Here is a 21262-nt window from a genome sequence, read left to right as displayed (position 1 = left end):
TTCATTCAGAGCTCTTGTTGGAGTAGGGGAGAGGAGGTGCGATACATTTTCCGATAACCCTTTGGGAGCACAGAGGAGACTAATGGTGGAATGGGAAGGGGGCAGGGCTGGATCTGTGAGGTTGGGCAGAAGGGAACTTAGTCCCAAAGTCCTCTGTGGCCCGGGCCAGATTTCTTAAGCCCTGCTGGGTTTTAATTTTAATTTACTAATAGAAGCCACTGGATAAGTGGAACTTCTCAGGAGAACTGAGTTAGACTGTCCTAATTCTGTCCTTTACTAAATGGGGACATTAATTTCATTTCTAGTATAAGGAGAATTACTAAGTGATCTCCAGGCCCCTTTTCAGTTGAAAACGGCTGTGAGTCCATACACTTTTTTGAATAGTTTAATTTAGCCAAATGCATCACTTTTATGTGAATGAAAGAAGCAAACAAAAAGCACATTTGGAGGTCTGCTCTCCAGTTGTTTTGTCAGCAGAAGGTTTCACTATCATTTTATTTTCTGTAATCTTGGTAATCCCATATAATTTTTTATTTCTTTGAGTTTTTTGGAGGTATGGGCTCCAGCTCTGAAGTTCCAGCCAATGCTAATGTTGTTTTAGGATTGTCATGAACACATAGTTTACTCAGGTGACTAAAAAAAAAGAACTGGTTATTAGTCTCCTTCTCACTGGCATTTGATGAAGCTTAACTGATGATTACTTCAAGAAGGAAAATGCTGTAAATGGGCCTTTACTTATGTTCTATTTTAAGGACTGTTTTCACCTGGCCTGGTGGGTTTTGTGGTTGATTGCCACCACCATGTGAAGCCTGTTGGCCATGTGCTGACTTGTTTTATTATCATAAACAAAGGTTTTTGTCTTATAGCTTTGGAAATATTAAATAAGAAAATCTGATTCCAAGGTATAGACAGTCTTCAATTTAAAATCATGTTTTCATATAGTTTTTTTTTTTAAGATACATATCTAGCATTCTTTATTCCCCACTTTTTTTTTTACTTTTGATTTCCAATTTTTATTTTTATTTTTATTTTTTTCATTTTTATTGAGATTGTTCAGATATCATACAATTATCCAAAGATCCAAAGTGTACAATCACTTGCTCCTGGGTACCCTCATACAGCTGTGCATCCATCACACTTAATTTTTGTTCAATTTTTAGAAACTTTTCATTACTCCAGACAAGAAATAAAGTGAAAGATGAAAAAAGAAAAAAAGAAAAGGAAACTCTAATCCTCCCCTATCCCTAACCAACCCCCCTCAATTGTTGACTCCTAGTATTGCTATAGTACGTTTGTTACTGTTTATGAAAAAATGTTGAAATACTACTAACTGTAGTATATAGTTTGTAATAGGTATATAGTTCTTCCCTATATGCCCCTCTATTATTAACTTCTAATTGTATCATCATACATTTGTTCTGGTTCATGAAGTGATTTCTAGTATTTGTACAGTTGATCATGGACATTGCCCACCATAGGATTCAGTTTTATACATTCCCATCTTTTGACCTCCAACTTTCCTTCTGGTGACATATATGACTCTGAGCTTCCCCTTTCCACCTCATTCACACACCATTCGGCGCTGTTAGTTATTCTCACGTCTTGCTACCAACACCCCTGTTCATTTCCAAATATTTAAGTTCATCCTAATTGAACATTCTGCTCATACTAAGCAACCACTCCCCATTCTTAAGCCTAGTCCTATATCTCGGTACCTTATATTTCATGTCTATGAGTTTACATATTGTAATTAGTTCCTATCAGTGAGACCCTGCAATAATTGTCCTAATGCGTCTGGCTTATTTCACTCAGTATATTGCCCTCGAGGTTTTGTCATCAACCCATTTTTTTTAATATGGTTTTGTTCACTCATCATACATTCCATCCCAAGTAAATAATCGATGGTTTTCTGCATGGTCATACATTTATGTGTTCACCACCTTCACCACTATCTATATTAGAGCATCTACATTTCTTCCACAAGGCAGGAGGGAGAGTCAAAGAAGGTAGAGAGGCAAAAGAAAGAGGAAAAAAAAAAAAATGACAGCTAGGAAGCAGCAAAAGGAAAAATAAACTTAAATCAAAGTAGAATAAAGAATCAGACAATACCACCAGTGTCAAGTGTCTAACATGCCTCCCCTATCCCCCCCTCTTACCTGCATTCACCTTGGTATATCACCTTTGTTACATTAAAGGAAGCATAATACAATGATTCTATTAGTTACAGTCTCTAGTTTATGCTGATTGCATCCCTCCCCCAATGCCTCCCCATTTTTAACACCTTGCAAGGTTGACATTTGCTTGTTCTCCCTCGTAAAAGAACATATTTGTACATTTTATCACAATTGTTGAATACTCTAGATTTCATCAAGTTACACAGTCCCAGTCTTTATCTTTCCTCCTTTCTTGTGGTGTCTCACATGCTCCCCACCTTCCTCTCTCAACCGTATTCATAGTTACCTTTGTTCAGTGTACTTACATTGTTGTGCTACCATCTCCCAAAATTGTGTTCCAAACCACACACTCCTGTCTTCTATCACCCTGTAGTGCTCCCTTTAGTATTTCCTGTAGGGCAGGTGTCTTGTTCACAAAGTCTCTCATTGTCTGTTTGTCAGAAAATATTTTGATCTCTCCCTCATATTTGAAGGACAGCTTTGCTGGATATAGGATTCTTCGTTGGTGGTTTTTCTCTTTCAGTATCTTAAATATATCACACCACTTCCTTCTTGCTTTCATGGTTTCTGCTGAGAGATCCGCACATAGTCTTATTAAGCTTCCTTTGTATGTAATGGATTGCTTTTCTCTTGCTGCTTTCAGGATTCTCTCTTTGTCTTTGACATTTGATAATCTGATTATTAACTGTCTTGGCGTAGGCCTATTCATATCTCTTCTGTTTGGAGTACGCTGTGCTTCTTGGATCTGTAATTTTATGTCTTTCATAAGAGATGGGAAATTTTCATTAATTATTTCCTCTATTATTGCTTCTGCCCCCTTTCCCTTCTCTTCTCCTTCTGGGACACCAATGATACGTACATTATTGTACTTTGTTTCATCCTTGAGTTCCCGGAGACGTTGCTCATATTTTTTCATTCTTTTCTCCATCTGCTCCTTTGCATGTAGGCTTTCAGGTGTTTTGTTCTCCAGTTCCTGAGTGTTTTCTTCTGCCTCTTGAGATCTGCTGTTGTATGTTTCCATTGTGTCTTTCGTCTCTTGTGTTGTGCCTTTCCTTTCCGTAGAATCTACTAGTAGGTTTTTTGAACTTTTGATTTCTGCCGTATACATGTCCAGTGCTTCCTTTACAGCCTCTATCTCTTTTGCAATATCTTCTCTAAACTTTTTGAATTGATTTAGCATTAGTTGTTTAAATTCCTGTATCTCAGTTGAAGTGTACATTTGTTCCTTTGACTGGGCCATAACTTTGTTTTTCTTAGTGTAGGTTGTAATTTTCTGTTGTCTAGGCATGGTTTCCTTGGTTATCCAAATCAGGTTTTCCCAGACCAGAATAGGCTCAGGTCCCAGAGGGAAGAAATATTCAGTATCTGGTTTCCCTGCGGGTGTGTCTTAGAAAATTGCTCCACCCTTTGATGCCTTGGGTCACTGTGCTTTTCTGCCCAGCAGGTGGCGCCTGTTAGCCTATAATTCTTGACTGGTGTGAGGAGGTATGGCCGTGTTCCCCCAGGCTCTGGGGTCTGGTTCTGAATGGAAAGGGCCCCACCCCTTTCCTCCTAGAGAAGACAGACCCCTCAGGTGGAGGTCATTAGCATTTCAATGGTCTCTCTCTCTCTGCTTGTGGTGTCTCCACCCTTCCCCGAGTCACAGCCCTGGAAACTAAAAATGACTGGGGCTTTCTCCACTGAGCCAAAAAAGAAACAGATAGTCCCCTTCAGACCCAGTCCAAGGCGACCCTCCGGCTCTCCCAGGTCAGTCGTCACCCAAAGCCTCTGTCTGTTTTTTGGGGCTGTGTACCTGTAGTGAGCAGTTCACACTCGCTACTTAAAACCCCAGTTGGAGCTCAGCTGAGCTGTATTCGCTTGCTGGGAGAGAGCTTCTCTCTGGCACCACGAGGCTTTGCAGCTCAGGCTATGGGGGAGGGGGTCTCACGACTTGGATCCGCAGGTTTTACTTACAGATTTTATGCTGTGTTCTCGGGCATTCCTCCCAATTCAGTTTGGTGTATGATGAGTGGATGGTCTCGTTTGTCCCCCTGCAGTTATTCTGGATTATTTACTAGTTGTTTCTGGTTTTTTGTAGTTGTTCCAGGGGGACTACTTAGCTTCCACTCCTCTCTAAGCTGCCATCTTGCCCGAGTCATATGTTTTCATATAGTTTTAAAACAAAAACTTAATTTTCCTGATTTCTATCAAAAGATTTTACATTTCAATGAAATAAAAGTGATTTTACTGTGCACATACTCTTATGAAAGTCTTGCCTTTCATAATGCTGCCCTGCATTTCATAGCTCCTTGAGGAATTACAGACTTACCTGTGACACATATATATTCATCTGACAGTAGATACAGTTTTGGGTTTGAACTGCTTGTGACAGTGTTTCCAATCCAGGGAGATTACTCTATGCACAATGTATATAATAGAAACTTCAAAAACAAGATCAAAATTTGCTTAGAATAGGAGAAAAATTCACTCCAATTCTCTTTCTTCCTCACATCTATTCTAACAAATGCAAAAATCATGTTTTAAAGTCTACAGAAAAAAAAATCTAGAGGAACCAGCATCATGTTAATTTCTGGTTCAATCCTAACTTACTATTTGTGAATCAAAACAGACATTTTATAAAGTGGGAAGAGAGCTTTACAAAAAAGTTAATGCAAATGTGTAGATTTAAAGAAGTGATAATGATCTTGTATTTGGGTTTCTTGAAAAGTAGATTATAGATCTTAAACAAATAAACAGATTGTTGATTGTAAATACAGTTATACATCCCCGAACTTTGGGGAAAAGTTAACAGATTTGGTTTTGCCAAATATGAATGTTCAAAGGAAAGCTCACTTTCTGTCAAAGAATGCCTTCTATTGGAATCTGAACTATCTCTACCTTGTAAACATTTTTCTCTCAAGTTGTTAAACTGAATTAATACAGTGTCATTCAAACCACCAATCATGGTGGATTGTACATGCAATCCATTTTTGTTAGTAAGATTTCCATATTCATCATATCTAATCTCTGGACTTTTCATCTTCAAGGCATTGACCTCAGAACACTACTTGGATGAATTTGACCATCTCTTAGGAAATGTGAATGTTAAGTTTCCTTAAAGGAATAAACTAGTTCTCTGTTGTTTGGAGCAATGTTGAAATTCCAAGAGGCTGCTAAGTGTGTGAGTAGATCGACAGCTGTTTCCATTTACCCCAAGAGCTTGATTGCCAGAAGATATGAACTCAAGCAGAAACTTGGCAGTGGAAGTTTTGGAACTGTCTATCTGGTTTCAGACAAGAAAGCCAAACCAGGAGAGGAATTGTAAGTAGAAGTACTTCCTACAAATCTTGAGTTGGCTGCTTGGTATTTGGGGGCTCTTAGCTGATAAGAACATGAAGTGCTGTGCACTTTGCTCTTTGCATTAAGCAAGGATATCATAAAAGTTAAAAAAGCTCCAGTTGATCTCTTCAGATGAGGTTTTTTAAGGCATTTCAGCAGGTGAATAAAGTATCCAAATGGCCTAGAGAAGGAAAATGGGGTAGATTATAATGACTGCAGTTTTAGCAATGTTATTAAATGCAAGTAAATGGTAATTCACATTTGAGGTGAATAAGGTCCACCAAAGGAAATATGGTATTAATTCTTTGACTTTTTGTGAAACTATAAGGAAATTTTCAAAGTCTGTAGTAGGAAAGCCCTCAAATTAGATATTTAAGCCAAACAGATGCTCCCAATTAAAATTAGCTTACATTGATGACCCTCTTGTCACCTCCTTTCCTTTGATTTTGATTGGATTCTATAGATTTTCAAAGTAGAGAAGATATTCATATTAGAGGAAACCTCTTAATACTATTTGATAGTATGTCTCTAACAAATAAGAATAAACCTTGATTTTTATCTTAGTTTTTTGAATTTCATGCAGTGAAAAGTTAGTTGTTAGAGATAAGAAACTCTACATCAGAAACACAAGAGAGATTAAAGAAGAAGGAATAATGATCCAAGAAATTAGCTCTTAACCCCAGAAAACAAATTTTCATCCCATAATTTATTCTTTTTTTTTTTCAGAGGTATTTAGACTACTCCCAAGTTTTTCCAGCTTTTGCCCATTGGATATTTATGGGTGGGTTTAGTGTGTAAATACCTTTCTAGTGTGGAAAACACTTTTTGACTTCTTTATGTCATAGAAATTGTAAAGGTAAATGTTACTACTGCTATTACTTTATTTTAAAAATCTAACTTTCAAATGGTCTCTATGTCCAGAATTATTTAAAGTTGTAATTATTTAGAATTCATAATTTTCAGTCAATTCCTAGGTAAAGAATGGTGACAGGGCTGGCACTTTTCTGGTGTCCTTAGAACATGCATTATGACTTCTATTAAAAAGGATTTTTTCCTTTAAATCTTAGAGATGCTCTTCCAGCCATTTAGAACAGGATGATAAATTTCTGACAATTATTAAAGAATCTTTATAGAAACCTTGAGTAAGACTTAAATCTGCCCTAGGACTGTAAAAACCAGTTTTATTTTCTTCAATGAATGAGGAATGTGAAGAATTTTAAGAGAATTCACAGGAGGGAAGATAGTTTATTAAAGGGATGTAAAATAAGATGAATACCAAAATTGAAAGCTTCAGACTTGAGATGATGGGTGAGTGTGGTGTGTGTGTATGTAAGGACAGAGGAGTGGAAGACAGGGATAGAGATTGAGAATGATCATGACAGAAAATGGAGCTTGTTGGGAAGAGGTTTATTAGTGATCTTTCATATATCTGAACTACTTGTGAAACATGTAACTAATGCTGAAGCTGGCAAATGAAGCCTAGGTGTGGGGAATGAATCCAGGAATGAGGATAATTGACAAATCTTTTGGCACCAAGAGGTCTCATCTAGAACCTCTCAGAAAGGAATCAGAATCTCTAAAATGTATTACAGACTGGCCTCAGCCTTCAGATGATTTTGTTTGGCCTTCTCAGTGTTTCTTTTTTATTCTCAATTATTTTACAATATTTAAAAATGGACAGCTCTCAAAAATATTGAGCTTTCTATCTTCTCTTAGAAAAAATCAATTTGATAACATTGGTGCATATTTGGTCACAGTGGGCTGGAGCTGGGTAGCGAGCGGCTGCCCACTTTAGACAGACCCTGTCTTCTCCAGTTAGCAACATTCTTACCCCTTCTCCCTGACTCTTAAACCTACCTGCATCACACTTTTCTGCTACCTGCCTACCCTTGCAGATGTTTGATTTTGTAACTCTCTGCTAAGATCAGGAAGGGTACAAATATGGCTGCTCACAAAATTCCAGAATACTTAAAGGAAGGCGGCACAGTATCACAATTAAGACTATAGGACCTTTGGATGTGGACAGGTTGAGGCGTAAAGCCATGTCTATTCTTAACTGTGAGGTTAAAATTATGTAGGTTTCCAATCTGAGCTTCAGTTTTCTCTTCTGTAAAATGGGTATAATGATACCTCCTAGGATCATAGGATTGTAATTAGGGTTAAATAAGATAACTATTTGTTTACGTATAGATGTAGCTATCACATTGCCTTACACCTAATTATCACACAGTAATGGTCAAAGATTCATCTTATTTATAAACAATGCAATTTAAAGGAATAATTAAAGGGAGCCTAATAAAACTTCAGTTAACCACTATCCAATAACTGCAGTCAGAACACTCTACTAAATGAAGGTTTTGCATTCCACTTTTAAGAGAGAAAAATCTCCCAAAACAGTTTGATACCAGGCATGTGATTTTAAAAACTTATTCAGGGATATTTCCTGAAGTTTTAATGTCTATTATAATCCATTCTTTTAAATTTCTAGGGTTGTCCAAAAGAAATTGGTCCTTAGAATGTTGACCTTTTAGTTGTGTGAGAAATCAACTCATCAGTTATTGTTATGTTTAATTCACCTACAGAGGTAGGGAATTAACTCATATTTTTCTTTTAGATATTTTTCCTCCAGAGGGTTGTCAGTTGAACCTCCCATTTGCAAGCAAAGCACATTAATTCACACCTCCTGTTGTCTAAGTAATTTAGTTAAGGTTTTAAATTGTACTTTATGTCATAAGTAGGTCATAAATATAGGGAATTGGTTAATATCAGAGGTGGACGAAAGATGAATACTTTCTTAAAAGATTTCTATAATGTTATGAATGCTCTTCCCTTAATAGATCAGAGGAGCTCTGACTCCCTTCATTGTTTTGCAGGCAAACTCCCCAACCTTTTGAGATAAGGAAGGTTCATCACACCCTTACATAACAGATTCTCCTTTGGTGTCAATGTTAAATGAGTGGCTTGGGGTAGACCATGGGTCAGAGCTGGTCTGTAAGGCACTTATTACTAGCCTCTTTGAAGTCTATGTTAATATACTATATACTTCCATATTTAACCAAAGAACTTGATGAAATTGAACCACTGTACACGATGCTTCCAACTTTTCCACCAGTCTTGCAATTTTTCATTATGCCACTTGAGGGCACCACTCTTCCATTGACATTTTGCGTATCATTTTGCTGTGAACTGTAATTACAGTGTAAATACCATGTTCCTTTAAATTTTTATTGACTCTCCACATTAGCTGTGGGGAAAAAACTACCGACATTCCACTTGATTAGTGCATGTTTGGAGAGAGTTTTCTTTTTGGGATAAATATCTGGCATTCCTTTTTTTACTTATCGCACTAGAATAAAATTGAACTGTTAAAATGGGTAATGGTCTCATAATAAATGAGGTAGAGGTTTGTCCTTTAGTATAATATACTTCATGAAATTCATAAAAAAAGTCTTGGGGAATATTTTCTTTCATCATTATAGAAACTGGCGTAATGGATATAATAAGTCATTTTCAGAAAACAAAATGATAGTTTCTGGTTTTATTCATGATATTCTATTTTTGTTAATTTTTTTTCTTTGGCAAACAGAAAAGATTTTTATGAGCTAAGAAATTACTTTGGCCCTCTGCATAGTGCATGTAATGATAAAAGAGAAAAGATGTTAAAATAGGCTTACTCTAAAACATGATTAAACTTGTAATTAAATCATGGTCATAACATAATTACAACTAATTTTAACATTCATATTATCAGCATAGAATCCTGGTTTTAATGATTTTTGTGCATCACCACACTTAGGATACAGTGTGACTTTGTGTGGAGTTGATTTTCTGCTGTACTCACTTTTAGTCTGTCAACTAATACTTGATTATTAAACCTTTGCTTTGGGTGCAGCACGAGGGAGGAAACAAACAATAGATGAGCCCTGGCCCCTAGGAGCTTCCAGTCTGGAAGAGAGACAGAATTAATATTCATAAAACAATTAGCAAACAGTACAAGACAATGCTTAACCATCTGTGTGGCAGGTAGCTCTAGAATTGTTGGAGTGGCCACTGCCTTGCTCCCTTTCTAGCTGCACATGGTCATCGTCTGGTTTCCCCTCGTCCTGGCTATATAAATATCCAAACATTTTCCCCCTTAAGTGTGCTCCCAGATCTTGGCCTTTGCCTAAATAATGTTTTATGATAAACATAGAAATTCTTCATTTCTCCAGAAGTCATTTCTCCCTGCTCTCAAATGCCTGTAACCTGGGACAAGGATAAAGAGTTAAATAGGAAAAGCTTCCAAGTCTTTAAAGAAATGTTCTTAAGCGCACACACTGAGACCAAGCGCTTGCCTCTGAGGAAAGCTCTTGGGCCTGTCTCAGAGTAGATTTTAGAATAAACTAATTCTCCATCCAGCCATGGAAACAAAATAGAGGAGAGGGAACCAAGAGTTCCTGTTAGAGTTAGCTACATTGACATCAAAGGGGAGGGATCTTAGAGCTGAAGAGTAAGGGAGGTGAAAAATCATAAAAGAGAAATTTAAAAAACCAACACAACAGTCTGGGTCCATTATGATAAAGTTGAATAGCTCTCCATACCCTAGTCTCTCCTGAAGGCGTCTCCAACTTATAGCCCAGTTCCAAAGTGTTTTGTTGAGATAAAAATCACCAATGAGGATGAGGTCAAAGAAGGTCAAGGCCTTTGAAGGAAGAACCATGGTTGAGTCACCACGTTTGAATCCAAGTCCCAGGCTTTCATGTTCTTACTATATATCTAGAGATGGTTAGTCTTGGTGGGGGCTTACGCTAACTAAATGCAGACAAGATGGATCTATAAACCATGATTGTCAATTATTTAGGGCCTAGAATGAACAGTATCTCGTTCTCATGTACCCTCCCAATGGTTTCTGTAAGTTCTGGAGAAGAGGACTACCTAATCAGAAGTGAAAATACAAAGCAGGTGGAGTAATTCAATAATCATTCACTTAAGCCAGATAAAGGGTTTCTTCCTCAAAATAGAGAACATCATTCCAAGTGACCATTTTCTGTAAACCCTCAAATCCTGTACCCTTTTCTCCCGAGTAGTTCTGGATGCACATACATACAGTTATCCTTAGAGACCTCCTTTTCCAATATTGAAAGTAATGTGTATATGTTTTACAAAAAGTACAGGAATGCATAAAGAAGCAGAAAAATAATAATTGTGCCATCCAACTTCTTTTCTATATGCATTCACAAATACTCAGTCTTTTAAGGAAACATAAGGCATGGTCTCAGTGGTTGCCTAAGAGCTGCGGGGATTGGGAAGGAAGGAGACTTAATTTTTACCAAATACTTCTTGTACATTTGGAATTGTGTAGTATGTGCATGAGTCAAAAGAATTAAAAGAAAAAACCCTTAACATTAAAAATCACATATTCATTCAACTACGATTTACTGGCCACTTATTCCACAAGGGGCTTGGTGTCTGGTACAGTGGTTCTCAACCTCGGCAGAAGAGTGAAATCAGTATTTAAAAACATAGAAGCTTGAGTCACACACAAATGATTCTGTTTAATTGGCCTGGGGTGTGGTCTAGGCATCTGGGTTTTTGAAAGCTTCAGATGATTCCTGTGTGCAGCTAGGGTTAAGAATATCTGGATTTGGAGAGAAAAACACTAATTTTATAATCATAAAAGTAGGTGATCACAAGCTGTGATAACTACTGTGAAAGAAGTGTCTTGGTTGCTGTGAATGTTTACAGTAGAGAGACCCATCTGAGCTGGCAGAATGGTGTTCAGTGAGGGAAGATTCCCTGAGACTCTGCCGTTTCAGCTGAAGCCGAAGAATGATTAAGAAGTAGCCAATGTTTTTCACTCTTTAGTGGGCATCAGGATCCTCCGGAGAGTTTGTTAAAACATAGATCTCCGGCTTCCTCTTCCAGAGTTTCTGATTCAGTAGGTCTGGGTTGAGGGCTGAGCATTTGCATTTCTCGGAAGTTCCCAGGTTCTGCTGCTGCTACTGGACAAAGGGTGGGGGAACTGTTCCAATGTTTAAGGCCCTAAACATTGTTTAAGAGAGGTTCAGACCAAGCGTACATAAAATTTTGCATCTTTTTTTTTGAAGCACTAAAATATAAGTATTTTCCCATATTATTAAAACACTTTTTAAAAGCATCATTTTAAATGCCTAGGTGGCTTTAATATCAGCTCCCTCATGTTGGATATTTAGGTTCTGGAACAACTTGCCTGTGTAAAGTAGAAGTAAAAAACTATTAATTGTACCTTTCAGCATCCTCAGAGATTTGCTATAATAGTTGTTTTAGGATATCCTTTTCCCTATGGTAAAACCCTGGAAAGCTAATGAAGAACTGAGTTTCAATCACTCAGCAGTGATGGGCATTCCATGTGCTATTCACCTGAAGCATATTTGGGTCAGTTATGAATTATAGCCACATTTAGTGAGAGTCTTAGTTGTAATTAGGATAAAAGAATTTCATTTTCAAGTTTATTTCTGACACATTGAGAAATGGAGAAATAGGTTTTCTTTCATATTATGAGGACTGAATTAAAAACCCTCCCTTTCTGAAAGTGTACAAGTTTTCAGTTTATAAAAAAGGATGTTGTTTTCTCTTAGGAAATTAATAAGTTGACCATAGTAGCCTGAGAGTTTCAAAAAATAATTAATGAGTAATGGTTCTTACTAAAACACATGGATTTCATAATATTAAAACTAAACTTTCTGTGACTCAGAATGTGACATTGCCATTTAATAGCTAATAGCCTTCAGCAAAGCTAGAGTTTATATATTTCACCTAACACATTTTTATGGATTTTTCTGTCTGATTTATTTAATCATTTTAACATATTCTTCCTTTCAGTTTTGGGTCATTTGAAACATTGGTAGATTTAGTGAGTCCAACTTTGTGCCCATTCTTTGTACTCTTATTAAAGCTATTATCTCTATATTATGACCAAGCGTTCTCTCAAGTGGGCATCTGTGAAGGGAGAACTGGGCTATTGAGTGGGCTCAGTTAATTTAATAGGAATCAGTAGTTTCTGCAGAGGAAAGCTATGAAAGCAATTTGGAGGAAACTAATGATTTCTTTCCATTTTGCCCTGCCAGACCTCAGAACACGGTTTTCTTCAGTTTTTCATCATAGTGACCAGATTCCATTTTCTAAAATCTTCAATCTTATCCTTTAAGAGCAATTATAATAGGTGTTCATATTTTAATTTCTTAAAATAATTCATATTCTGGGGGATCTTGGGCTTAGGCTTCTCTTGGTAGATCTCAGAAGGGTATATTTGAACTTGGATTTTTGCTCTGGACTTTACTAGCTCTCTGCCTCTGAGCTTGTGAGCATTTACATTTAAAGTTTGGGAGATAGAAGGGGAAAAGAGAGGAAAACGTATGGTGGGCGCCTGGTTACTTTAAATTATCTCAATTATGAGAATGAAGTCAGCATTCTGGGGTAAATGATTTACATTTTCCTGCAGCTGCTTTGCTGCACGTGTTAGCATAAAAGAAGCTGTGTTTTCTTTATCTGGTTTTTAATAGTTACAGATGAGAGATGATTAATAAATAAACATTTTAGGATGAGTAGGATGCAGGGAAACCCTGTTTCTTTTTGTTTTGGGCAGGGGCCAGAAAAAGCTGCTTTGAAGACTGAATCATCAAGAAGCATTTAGGAAGACAACAAATAATACTCAAAAAGCCTTTGAAAAACTGTTTTTTTTCTTACATTGCTATAGTGTTGGAATGAAAACAAGAAGTGATTTATTCAAAATACCAAGTGCATATTAATGTCAACAGAAAAAGTGTATATGCAAATTACTATAGTGTATTTGTTAGATTTTCTGACAGGCTGTTTAAATTCTTATCCCACTCTTCTTCCCATCCATTATTTTGGTGGATTTGTGAGTAGGGAAGCTAATGGTTTTGCTAAAACTGAATAATTTCACTAGAAAATAAGAAATATCAATCTTCAATATGTGAGATGGGGGATTATTAAAGCTATTTTAATAATGATGATGATGATAATGATGATGTAACTGGATATCCTAAGTCTCTTTACATTGTCATTGTTGACTACCCCAAAATTTAAGAACACAACATTTTTGTTTTAGGCATATTATTTCAAATGTTATTTTGTCTCATTTATTCAATAAATAAATGTTTAAGAGTGAGAACAAAAGTATGTGAGGACAAAACAAGCTCCCCCCCCCCCACCAAAAAAGCACTTTTTTCAGCAAGACATATTTCAGCAAACACTGAGTTGATTTTTAATAGGCTCTAGAGGAGGAAATTTTGAAATGGCCTCCATAACCAAATCTAGGTGTTTTTCTTTTTTAGTGGTTGTTGTAAAAAAATTATTCTGGCTTTAATTTCCTGACCCCAAAGCAAGCATACCCCCCTCAAACACAATCTGTAATTAGCTCTTCTTGCTCTTGCTTCCCTTTAAGCAGCCTGCTTGGGATCCTTCCCTCCAACAGCTTCTGGTGGGTCAAGCAGCCCAGCACTCTGCCTGGCACACAGCAGGCAGTTCCCTTTTTACCGTCCCTGACTCTGTCAGCTGAGGGAAGTGTCTTTACTCAGTCCTTTCCCTTTTGAATAATCTGGTTTCTTTTTTGATGCATGCACCGACCTGGAGCCTATGTATGGGAAATTTTGGCTAGCACCTGGTTTTATAATTATTTTGAACTGAAAATTTTAGTTGCCACATCATCCACCTTACAATAACTTGGAATGGTATATATAACTTAAACTTGAAACTCAAGAGAAGGTAGAAAACCCTCAGGTTAAAATTAGTTTCTGGCCCAGTTTATCATTCTTGAACTTATTTTCCTCATTTCCGAGGAAAATGTCAGTTGCCATGACACCCATGTCTAAATTAATGAACTCAGAGTGATGTATATGACTTAAAAGTCAGCAAGCAGGAAACAACTCAACCCTTATGTTACTACTATTAGTTTCTTGGTAAGTCATTCCTACACTTAGTTTTTGGAAAGAATGATTTGTAAACTTATATTTCTGTGAGAAATAGACATTGCTAACACCAAAGAGTTTTGAAAGATGCTGGTGTACACCACTAATCATGCCTTGTATAAATAATTTCATGAAGCATTAAAAATAAGCAGGTAAGGGTGGCAGCAGCATTCTCGCTGAGACAGCCATAGACGTCTCAGGCTCCTGAGCAGGCCAGTCAGCAGTGGGGCAGGGAGCACCTGCAGCACCAAGGCTACCACCTCAGCATGCAGTGTGGGCCACGGTGCAAAGAAACAGTGATCAGAGACGCAGACTCAAAGCATTTAGATTAGGAAATGACCTGAAAAATCATCCAGTAAGCCTTTTCTGAGTGTAGGTCAGTGAGCTCCCACAGGGCCTCCTTCGTATCATGCCTTCCCAGTAGCAGCAGCAGCACAGTAGGCAGGATCGTGGGGACCGTCACCACTTCAGCATCAGCATGGCGCAGGCCAAATTGGCAAAGAATTATGGAATGATCCACCTGGACCTGTACTGCTGAGGCCGCCTTGGCTACACTCTTGTCTAAGATACAGCAAACAACACCAAGAACCCTTACTGGGACAGTCATTCATGTGGACTCCTACTTGGAGATCTTAGACAAATGAGCCTCCTCTAGAAATGGCTAGGAAATGGCCAGTTCCTAAAGCAGGGCAAAGTAGAGGGCGAGTAGTAAAGCCTCAGTGGGCAGCAGGGCGTGGGCAAGGAGGGGATGATGATCAACGTGGTGCTGTCCTGAACGTCACTGCATGCTACCATGGTGATGCTGCACGAGCCCCTGGTCCTGCTGCCCATTTTGGAGGCTGTAAGGTATGGGATACATTCCCATGACACATGGCATGGGCTGGCTGTGTGCAGCCCCAGCATGGTGCCAATGGCCATTGCCCTGCTGGCTGTCAACGCCCGGCTCCCATGTAACAAAGAGAATCTGGAAGCCATCTAGGACATGTTTCCCAATATGGACAAAGGTAGTGATCCATCTGTGCTGGACACCCAGAAAAAGAACAGGATGCAGCCATCAACTCTCTGTATCTACAGATGGTCAAAGAGTCCTAGACCTTCCTGGCTGCTCCCTTCATTGTCCTCTTGCCACCCACTCTTAGAACTTGCCAACCCAGAGTTTCACTAAGAAGACTCCCCTAAAGACTGCTGTGAAAGGGCCCCATATGTAATCCCCCTCCTTGGATGTTTGTAGAGTTCCTAGTTCATACCTGGGTTTTTTGGATGCATGTGGGCTCCTGGCCCCTGTTCTTGAACATGGGTCCAGGAAGGAGCACGTGGGGTGGACTTACCTTCCTTTTTTTTTTTTCTGTCAGGAGATGAATAGACCCATACAGCTGTGCACTATAATGACTCATGTTTCTGTCACTTATAGACAAGTGTCTTCAAGTGCAATGTGCTTTCCTTCTCATCCTGTTCCAAAAAGTCCTGTAGGAAGCAGACTGCAGCTGCTAGGGTGTTAGACATTGTTGAACAGCCTTCTGATTCAGTTAATGGCATTTAGTTATTTGACATAATTGGCAAACATCTATTAATTTAAGGAACATAGAATTTTTCAACAGTTGATTTGGGTGTTATTTTTAGAACTTCCAAACTGAAAACTCAAGTCCTTCCCTAAATTTATATGTTTGTGAATCTGGGCTATACTCCAGCATCTTTTTCTCCTTGGCTGAGCAGAGTTTTTGGCTTTCGTGTTTCCTGTTGATAATGGACAGGACAGACAGCCTTGTGCCTGGCTTCCCTGTTTCTGGTCTGGCCAAGTTGGGCTACAGATTTCAGTACTAATACAGAATGAATTCAAACCTGGAAGTTGGAGCAATCATGGCCCAGTCAGCAGGGCTCTGTCTTGCAATCTACCAGGGGCTTCTTTTGAAGTTGGGCAGCCCTTAGCTTGTGGGAGAATTGCTTTGTTTCTTTCCGTTCTCTGTTTCATGTAAATTTTGTGAGATGTTATCCCTAGGGGGATTTTCTCCCTTTGTTGATTGGACCCTTGCAACAGAACTTAAAATCAGAAGTAAAAAGTAATAGATACAGTATTTTGTGTTTGTTTATTAAAGGATATTTAGAAACTATTAGCTTACTATCAGTGTTAACTATTGGCTTACTACCAATGTTAATATAAGTAAATGTGTGCACTAGTACTGTAAATTCAGTTTGGATGATAGAAACCTGATAAATTATTAACATTTTGAAAATCAAAGATTTTTGGAATGGATGGTGGTGATGGTAGCACGTTGTAAATGTAGTTAACAGTGCTGAATTATATATGTGAATGTGGTTAAAAGGATAAATTTTAATTAATATATTTGTTACCAGAATAAAAATTAAAAGAATATATTTCATGAATTATAAAAAATGTACCTCGCTAATGCAAAGTGTTAATACTAGGGTGGTATATGGGAACTCTATTTTATGTATTTTATGCATGATATTTCTGTAAACCTACAACTTCTCTAATCAAAAAAATTAATAAAAGATAAAAAAAAATCAAAGAGGCTAGTGTTGCATGTACCACTTTGTTACTGCATGAGGCATTTTGGATTGCAAACTTTTGGAGCCATTTCTGGCTATAGGCATAAAGATGATTTAGGGACAGATCAGATTGTACTTAATTGTGAAAATCAGAAAATTGAGAAGTTTCTCAAAAGTGATGCACTTTAAATAATAAGTATACTATTGAAAAACTAATGTGTATTGTTGCATGATTGTGGTGTTTTTATTTTTGCATTAAATTGCAGTTATGTTTTCTTCAAAAAAAAAAAGCGGTTGATATTGTGTGACTTTCATTGCTGTCAAATACTGTGAAATTGAATTTTCATTCCATAGTTTAACAAGAACACAATTGCTTTTTATTCCTTAGATGCTTTTATTTTTAGCTCCTGTTACCTGATACTCATAAGTAGGAATGAACAAGTATGAAACCTTTGACAGGTCTTCTCACTGCCTATAGAACTTCACCAGTTCTTAAGTAAATGCTAATTTCTGAGGTTTGGGATTTTGTGGTGTTTTTTCTTTTTCTTTTCCTTTCTTTTCTCTTTCCTTTCTTTTTTTTTATTTTATTTCTTTTTATGTTCTTTGTTGTAAATGCTGCATATCCAGTTGTGTATTAGAAGGACATTGATTATTTTTATGCCTTCCTGGTTATAACCATTATCAGAGTCAAGGCTATCTCCCCACTGTGTTTGCTCTCCTGCAAATCAACTACTTTTAATTTCTAATTAAGGAAATTGTTCTGAGTTTTAGCTGTTGTCTTTCTAGCCGTTACAGTCATTTGGAATAAAAATTCAATTTCAGTGAAAAAATATGTTAGTACTATTGTACTGTATTTAGGTGATTATGTCAAAATTCCTCTCAAAGTTTTAGTTATTAAACAAGCAAACCCTGGACATGAGAAAACTTTTAGGGATGATGGATATGTTCCTTACCATGATTGTGGTGATGATATCACAAGTGTGTGTGTATGTATATATATATATATATATGTCAAAACTTATCGAATTATATACTTTAAGTATATGCAATTTATTGTATGTCAATTATACATCAACAAAGACGTTCAAAAAAATAAAGAAAAGAAAGCAAATCCTGGGCCAAGCTATATGACAGTCTTTAAATTGTTAAACTGGTTGAATTTGCACTTGCTAATGGTAATTATGAAATTTGATGGTTTAAACTAAGTGTTGCTTTTTAGTCTTTGGGCTCATACCAATCAACTCTATTGATTTTACTTCAGAGACAAATTATAGGCTTTGTTTTTCATGACCTTTATTGAGCAAGTGAGGAAGGAAGGTTAAAAAGTAGTTGGTACTTTTGTCATAATTTCTAGGTTTTCCAGTCTGTAATGGAAAATTTGGAGTATTGAAGCTCTGATTACACTGTGTTTGGGTGTCAAGTTCTTCAATTCTCCCATAGCAACAGGCACTCAACTTTTAATTCAAGTTCTGTTATTTTCATTTCCCTATTAGTGTGAAAACCTAAATGGTTAACTATCTCCCTACCTGATGGGAGATTTGAGGGACATTTGCAGCTGACAGCCGTTCATCCCCTCTCTCCCTTCTCTCCTTGTCTTCCATCTCATGGGCCTCCTACAAATATATATACTGTGGATTTCAGGGCAAAATCAGCCAATCACTTTTTACAATATTGTATTTGCTATTTGGTGATCAACTCCTTTTAATTCAAATTGTTACTTTAGGGCTCTCTGGCTGACCTGCGGGTGGGCAGCCACTGGGCATGAGTCGGGTCGCTTGCAATGATGGTTTGCACAAAGATCTTTATGCTTGGGTCACATCTGGATCTTGCTTATCCATCTGGGCTGTTGATTACATTCTTAAATTCTGGAGAAGAGCAAAGTATCATACAGGAAATTCAGTTACCACAATGTCTCTAGAAGAGAGAACCCAAAAGACATTAACAATGGATGAAATTGGGAAAGATATCGGAAAGCTACTGTCAGGCTCAGATGGTGTTACAGATTAAAAAAAAAAAAATCCTTCGTGTGGAAGAAATTTCTTAAGCAACATGATAGATTCAGTAGCCCATGAAAGGAGGCCACTGATCATAACATCTTCAAAACAAGTTTTATCACCTCATATTACAAATGTTTGTGAAACGAAGCATTACTTGTATGGCTGCTATGCAGCTTTCAACAGTATAGCAATCACTTTTCCTATTCAGAAGGTCCTCTTTTGGCAACAGCTGTATGGAATCAAAACCCGGGGATGCAGTACTTCGGTTGAAGAGGGATGGATTCCAAAATTTGTATTGCAGAAACTTTCCCCCATTAAGGCAGTAAACATCTACACTGGCCCTTGATGTTTGGTCTATATGAGGATTTTACTTGCCTTCTCTATAAGAATGTCAGCACCACAGAGTTTGTAACTGGTAGTGTGGCAGCAGTATTTGCAGGGACAACAGAAGCAAGTTTCACTCCATTTGAAAGAGTTCAAACGTTGCTTCAAGACCACAAGCATCATGACAAATTTATAAAATTTATTGGGCTTTCAGGGCCCTGAAATCCCATAGAATTGGAGTGTATTATCGAGAGTTGGTGCTCATTCTTTTCTGTAATGAATTCAGCAATGTCCTTTTCTCTTTTTTTGGCCTTCAAGGTCCCATTAAGGAGTATTTGCCTTCTGCAACAACTCACAGTGCTTATTTGGTCAATGATTTTATTTGTGGAGGGCTTTTGAGTGCTATGTTGGGATTCTTGTTTTTTCCACTTAATGTTGTAAAAACTTGCATCCAGTTTCAGATTGGTGGGGAATTTCAGTCTCTCCCCAAAGTTTTCCAGAAAATCTGGTTAGAATGGAACAGAAAACTGTCAACCCTTAACAAATGTGCCCATCTGAATTACTATCATTCCATCATATCTTGGGGAATAATCATGAACTTAAGAGTTCATGTTAAAGGTTTTATGAAAGAAACAGGTGCCACTTATCAACCAAATATACCTAAAAATGCAGTTTGGCCTGGTTCCTAATTGGCCACATACAAGTGGTATCATAAATCCAGGGTACAGGGAACCATGGGCAAAGCTGTTTTCTTTAAGTACCACCACCAACAGAATAAAAGATTTAAGTAGGAAAATTAAAGTTATCTTTCTTTTTTTTTTTTTAATCATTACCCAAAAGCTTTAGGCTAATGGTCAGATTAATAGCTGTCTATCTGATGGCCATTGAAAAGAAACTTACTAGTCAAGATGATTCTTTTTCTCCAAATACCCTGACCGTCTGTATTGAAACATAGGTAGCCATGACGAGCCACAGAAAAGGCTTTCAGAGCCCCATAACTTCTTAGGCTTACTTTTGTTACCCCATTTCTTGTTTCTCTGCTCTTCAAAGGAGTTGTAAAGGATAGTCTTCATTAAACTTGAGCACATACATGTTAGAACCTAGTGAAACAGAGAAGAAAAACAGCTTATTAGGTATAGGCTTTTCATGATAAATAGCTTATATTAGTTTTGAAAGTAAGTACCTGTTGAGATATTATCCTGTTTCTATTTAAACATGATAGAATTAAGCAGCTAATAAAAGATCCCATTTTGCTTTCCAAATTTTAAAGTTTTCCAATTCATTCTGAATGTGACCTTAAACCCTTCTAAAATATCCTTATATTGATTTCATTTATTTTATTGCCAAAAGATGGGGGACTTAAATTCGTTTGATCCTGTTAAGTTTTATATTAATTGCATATAGATCAAACTCAGGTTAGCTGTTTCTTTGAATTGGTGCCAACAGGCTTTGTTTATGTTTGTTTGTTTGTTTGTTTTTTCCTTGAGTAGTTTGTCATATCCGAATAGTATCCTGTTCCCTTGGGTTGTTCCTTAAAACAAAAATACTTCCTTAGAATTTTATTTTGAAGTCTAAAAAAAAATTGCCACTTCAAAGATATTTCAGTGTAATAATTATTGAGCTTGAATAATTAGTTTCTGTTATTCTTAGAACTGTTTTAAAAGTGAAAATTACAAGAAGGATCAATGCCAGGTGTGATCTGCAAGGCAGTTTAACATTATTTAGGAAGCAAAGCATTTGCTCATCAATATGGATTGGACTTGATATTTGTCTAAAGTTGAATTCTAAGTAAGCCTTACTACATTTAAAGGAGTTGAATATTGAGCTGGTAAGGGGTAAGTATTTATACAGAAGACTTTGAAAACTGAGAACAGTATATACTTTTCCTTAGGTGAGGCTTATTTTGGCGTTATTTTCCCAGCCACAATAATAATAAAAATCCCCTATGGATGTGTATGTGTGTGCGCACATATGTGTGCACTTATGTGTGTAC

The 21262-nt window shown here is 37.2% G+C and overlaps 1 protein-coding gene and 1 pseudogene across 2 annotated transcripts in view; both read left to right on the top strand.

Annotated features, from left to right (window-relative positions):
- The window catches only part of NEK11 (NIMA related kinase 11), a 314565-nt gene that overhangs the window by 738 nt on the left and 292565 nt on the right, over window positions 1-21262 (top strand). Inside the window, exon 2 of one of the 2 annotated variants that reach the window (XM_037844899.1) lies at window positions 5201-5474. The exons of the other annotated variant lie outside the window; for it this stretch is intronic. Within the exon in view, the coding sequence (XP_037700827.1) occupies window positions 5305-5474 (170 nt within the window). The 5' untranslated portion in view covers window positions 5201-5304. The remainder of the gene's footprint in view (window positions 1-5200; window positions 5475-21262) is intronic. 2 annotated transcript variants of the gene reach the window in all.
- LOC119541020 lies at window positions 18988-19896 on the top strand (annotated as a pseudogene).

The sequence above is a fragment of the Choloepus didactylus genome, chromosome 1 (assembly GCF_015220235.1).
Source record: "Choloepus didactylus isolate mChoDid1 chromosome 1, mChoDid1.pri, whole genome shotgun sequence".
NCBI lineage: Eukaryota > Metazoa > Chordata > Mammalia > Pilosa > Megalonychidae > Choloepus > Choloepus didactylus.
This window is presented reverse-complemented; position numbering and strand designations above follow the sequence as displayed.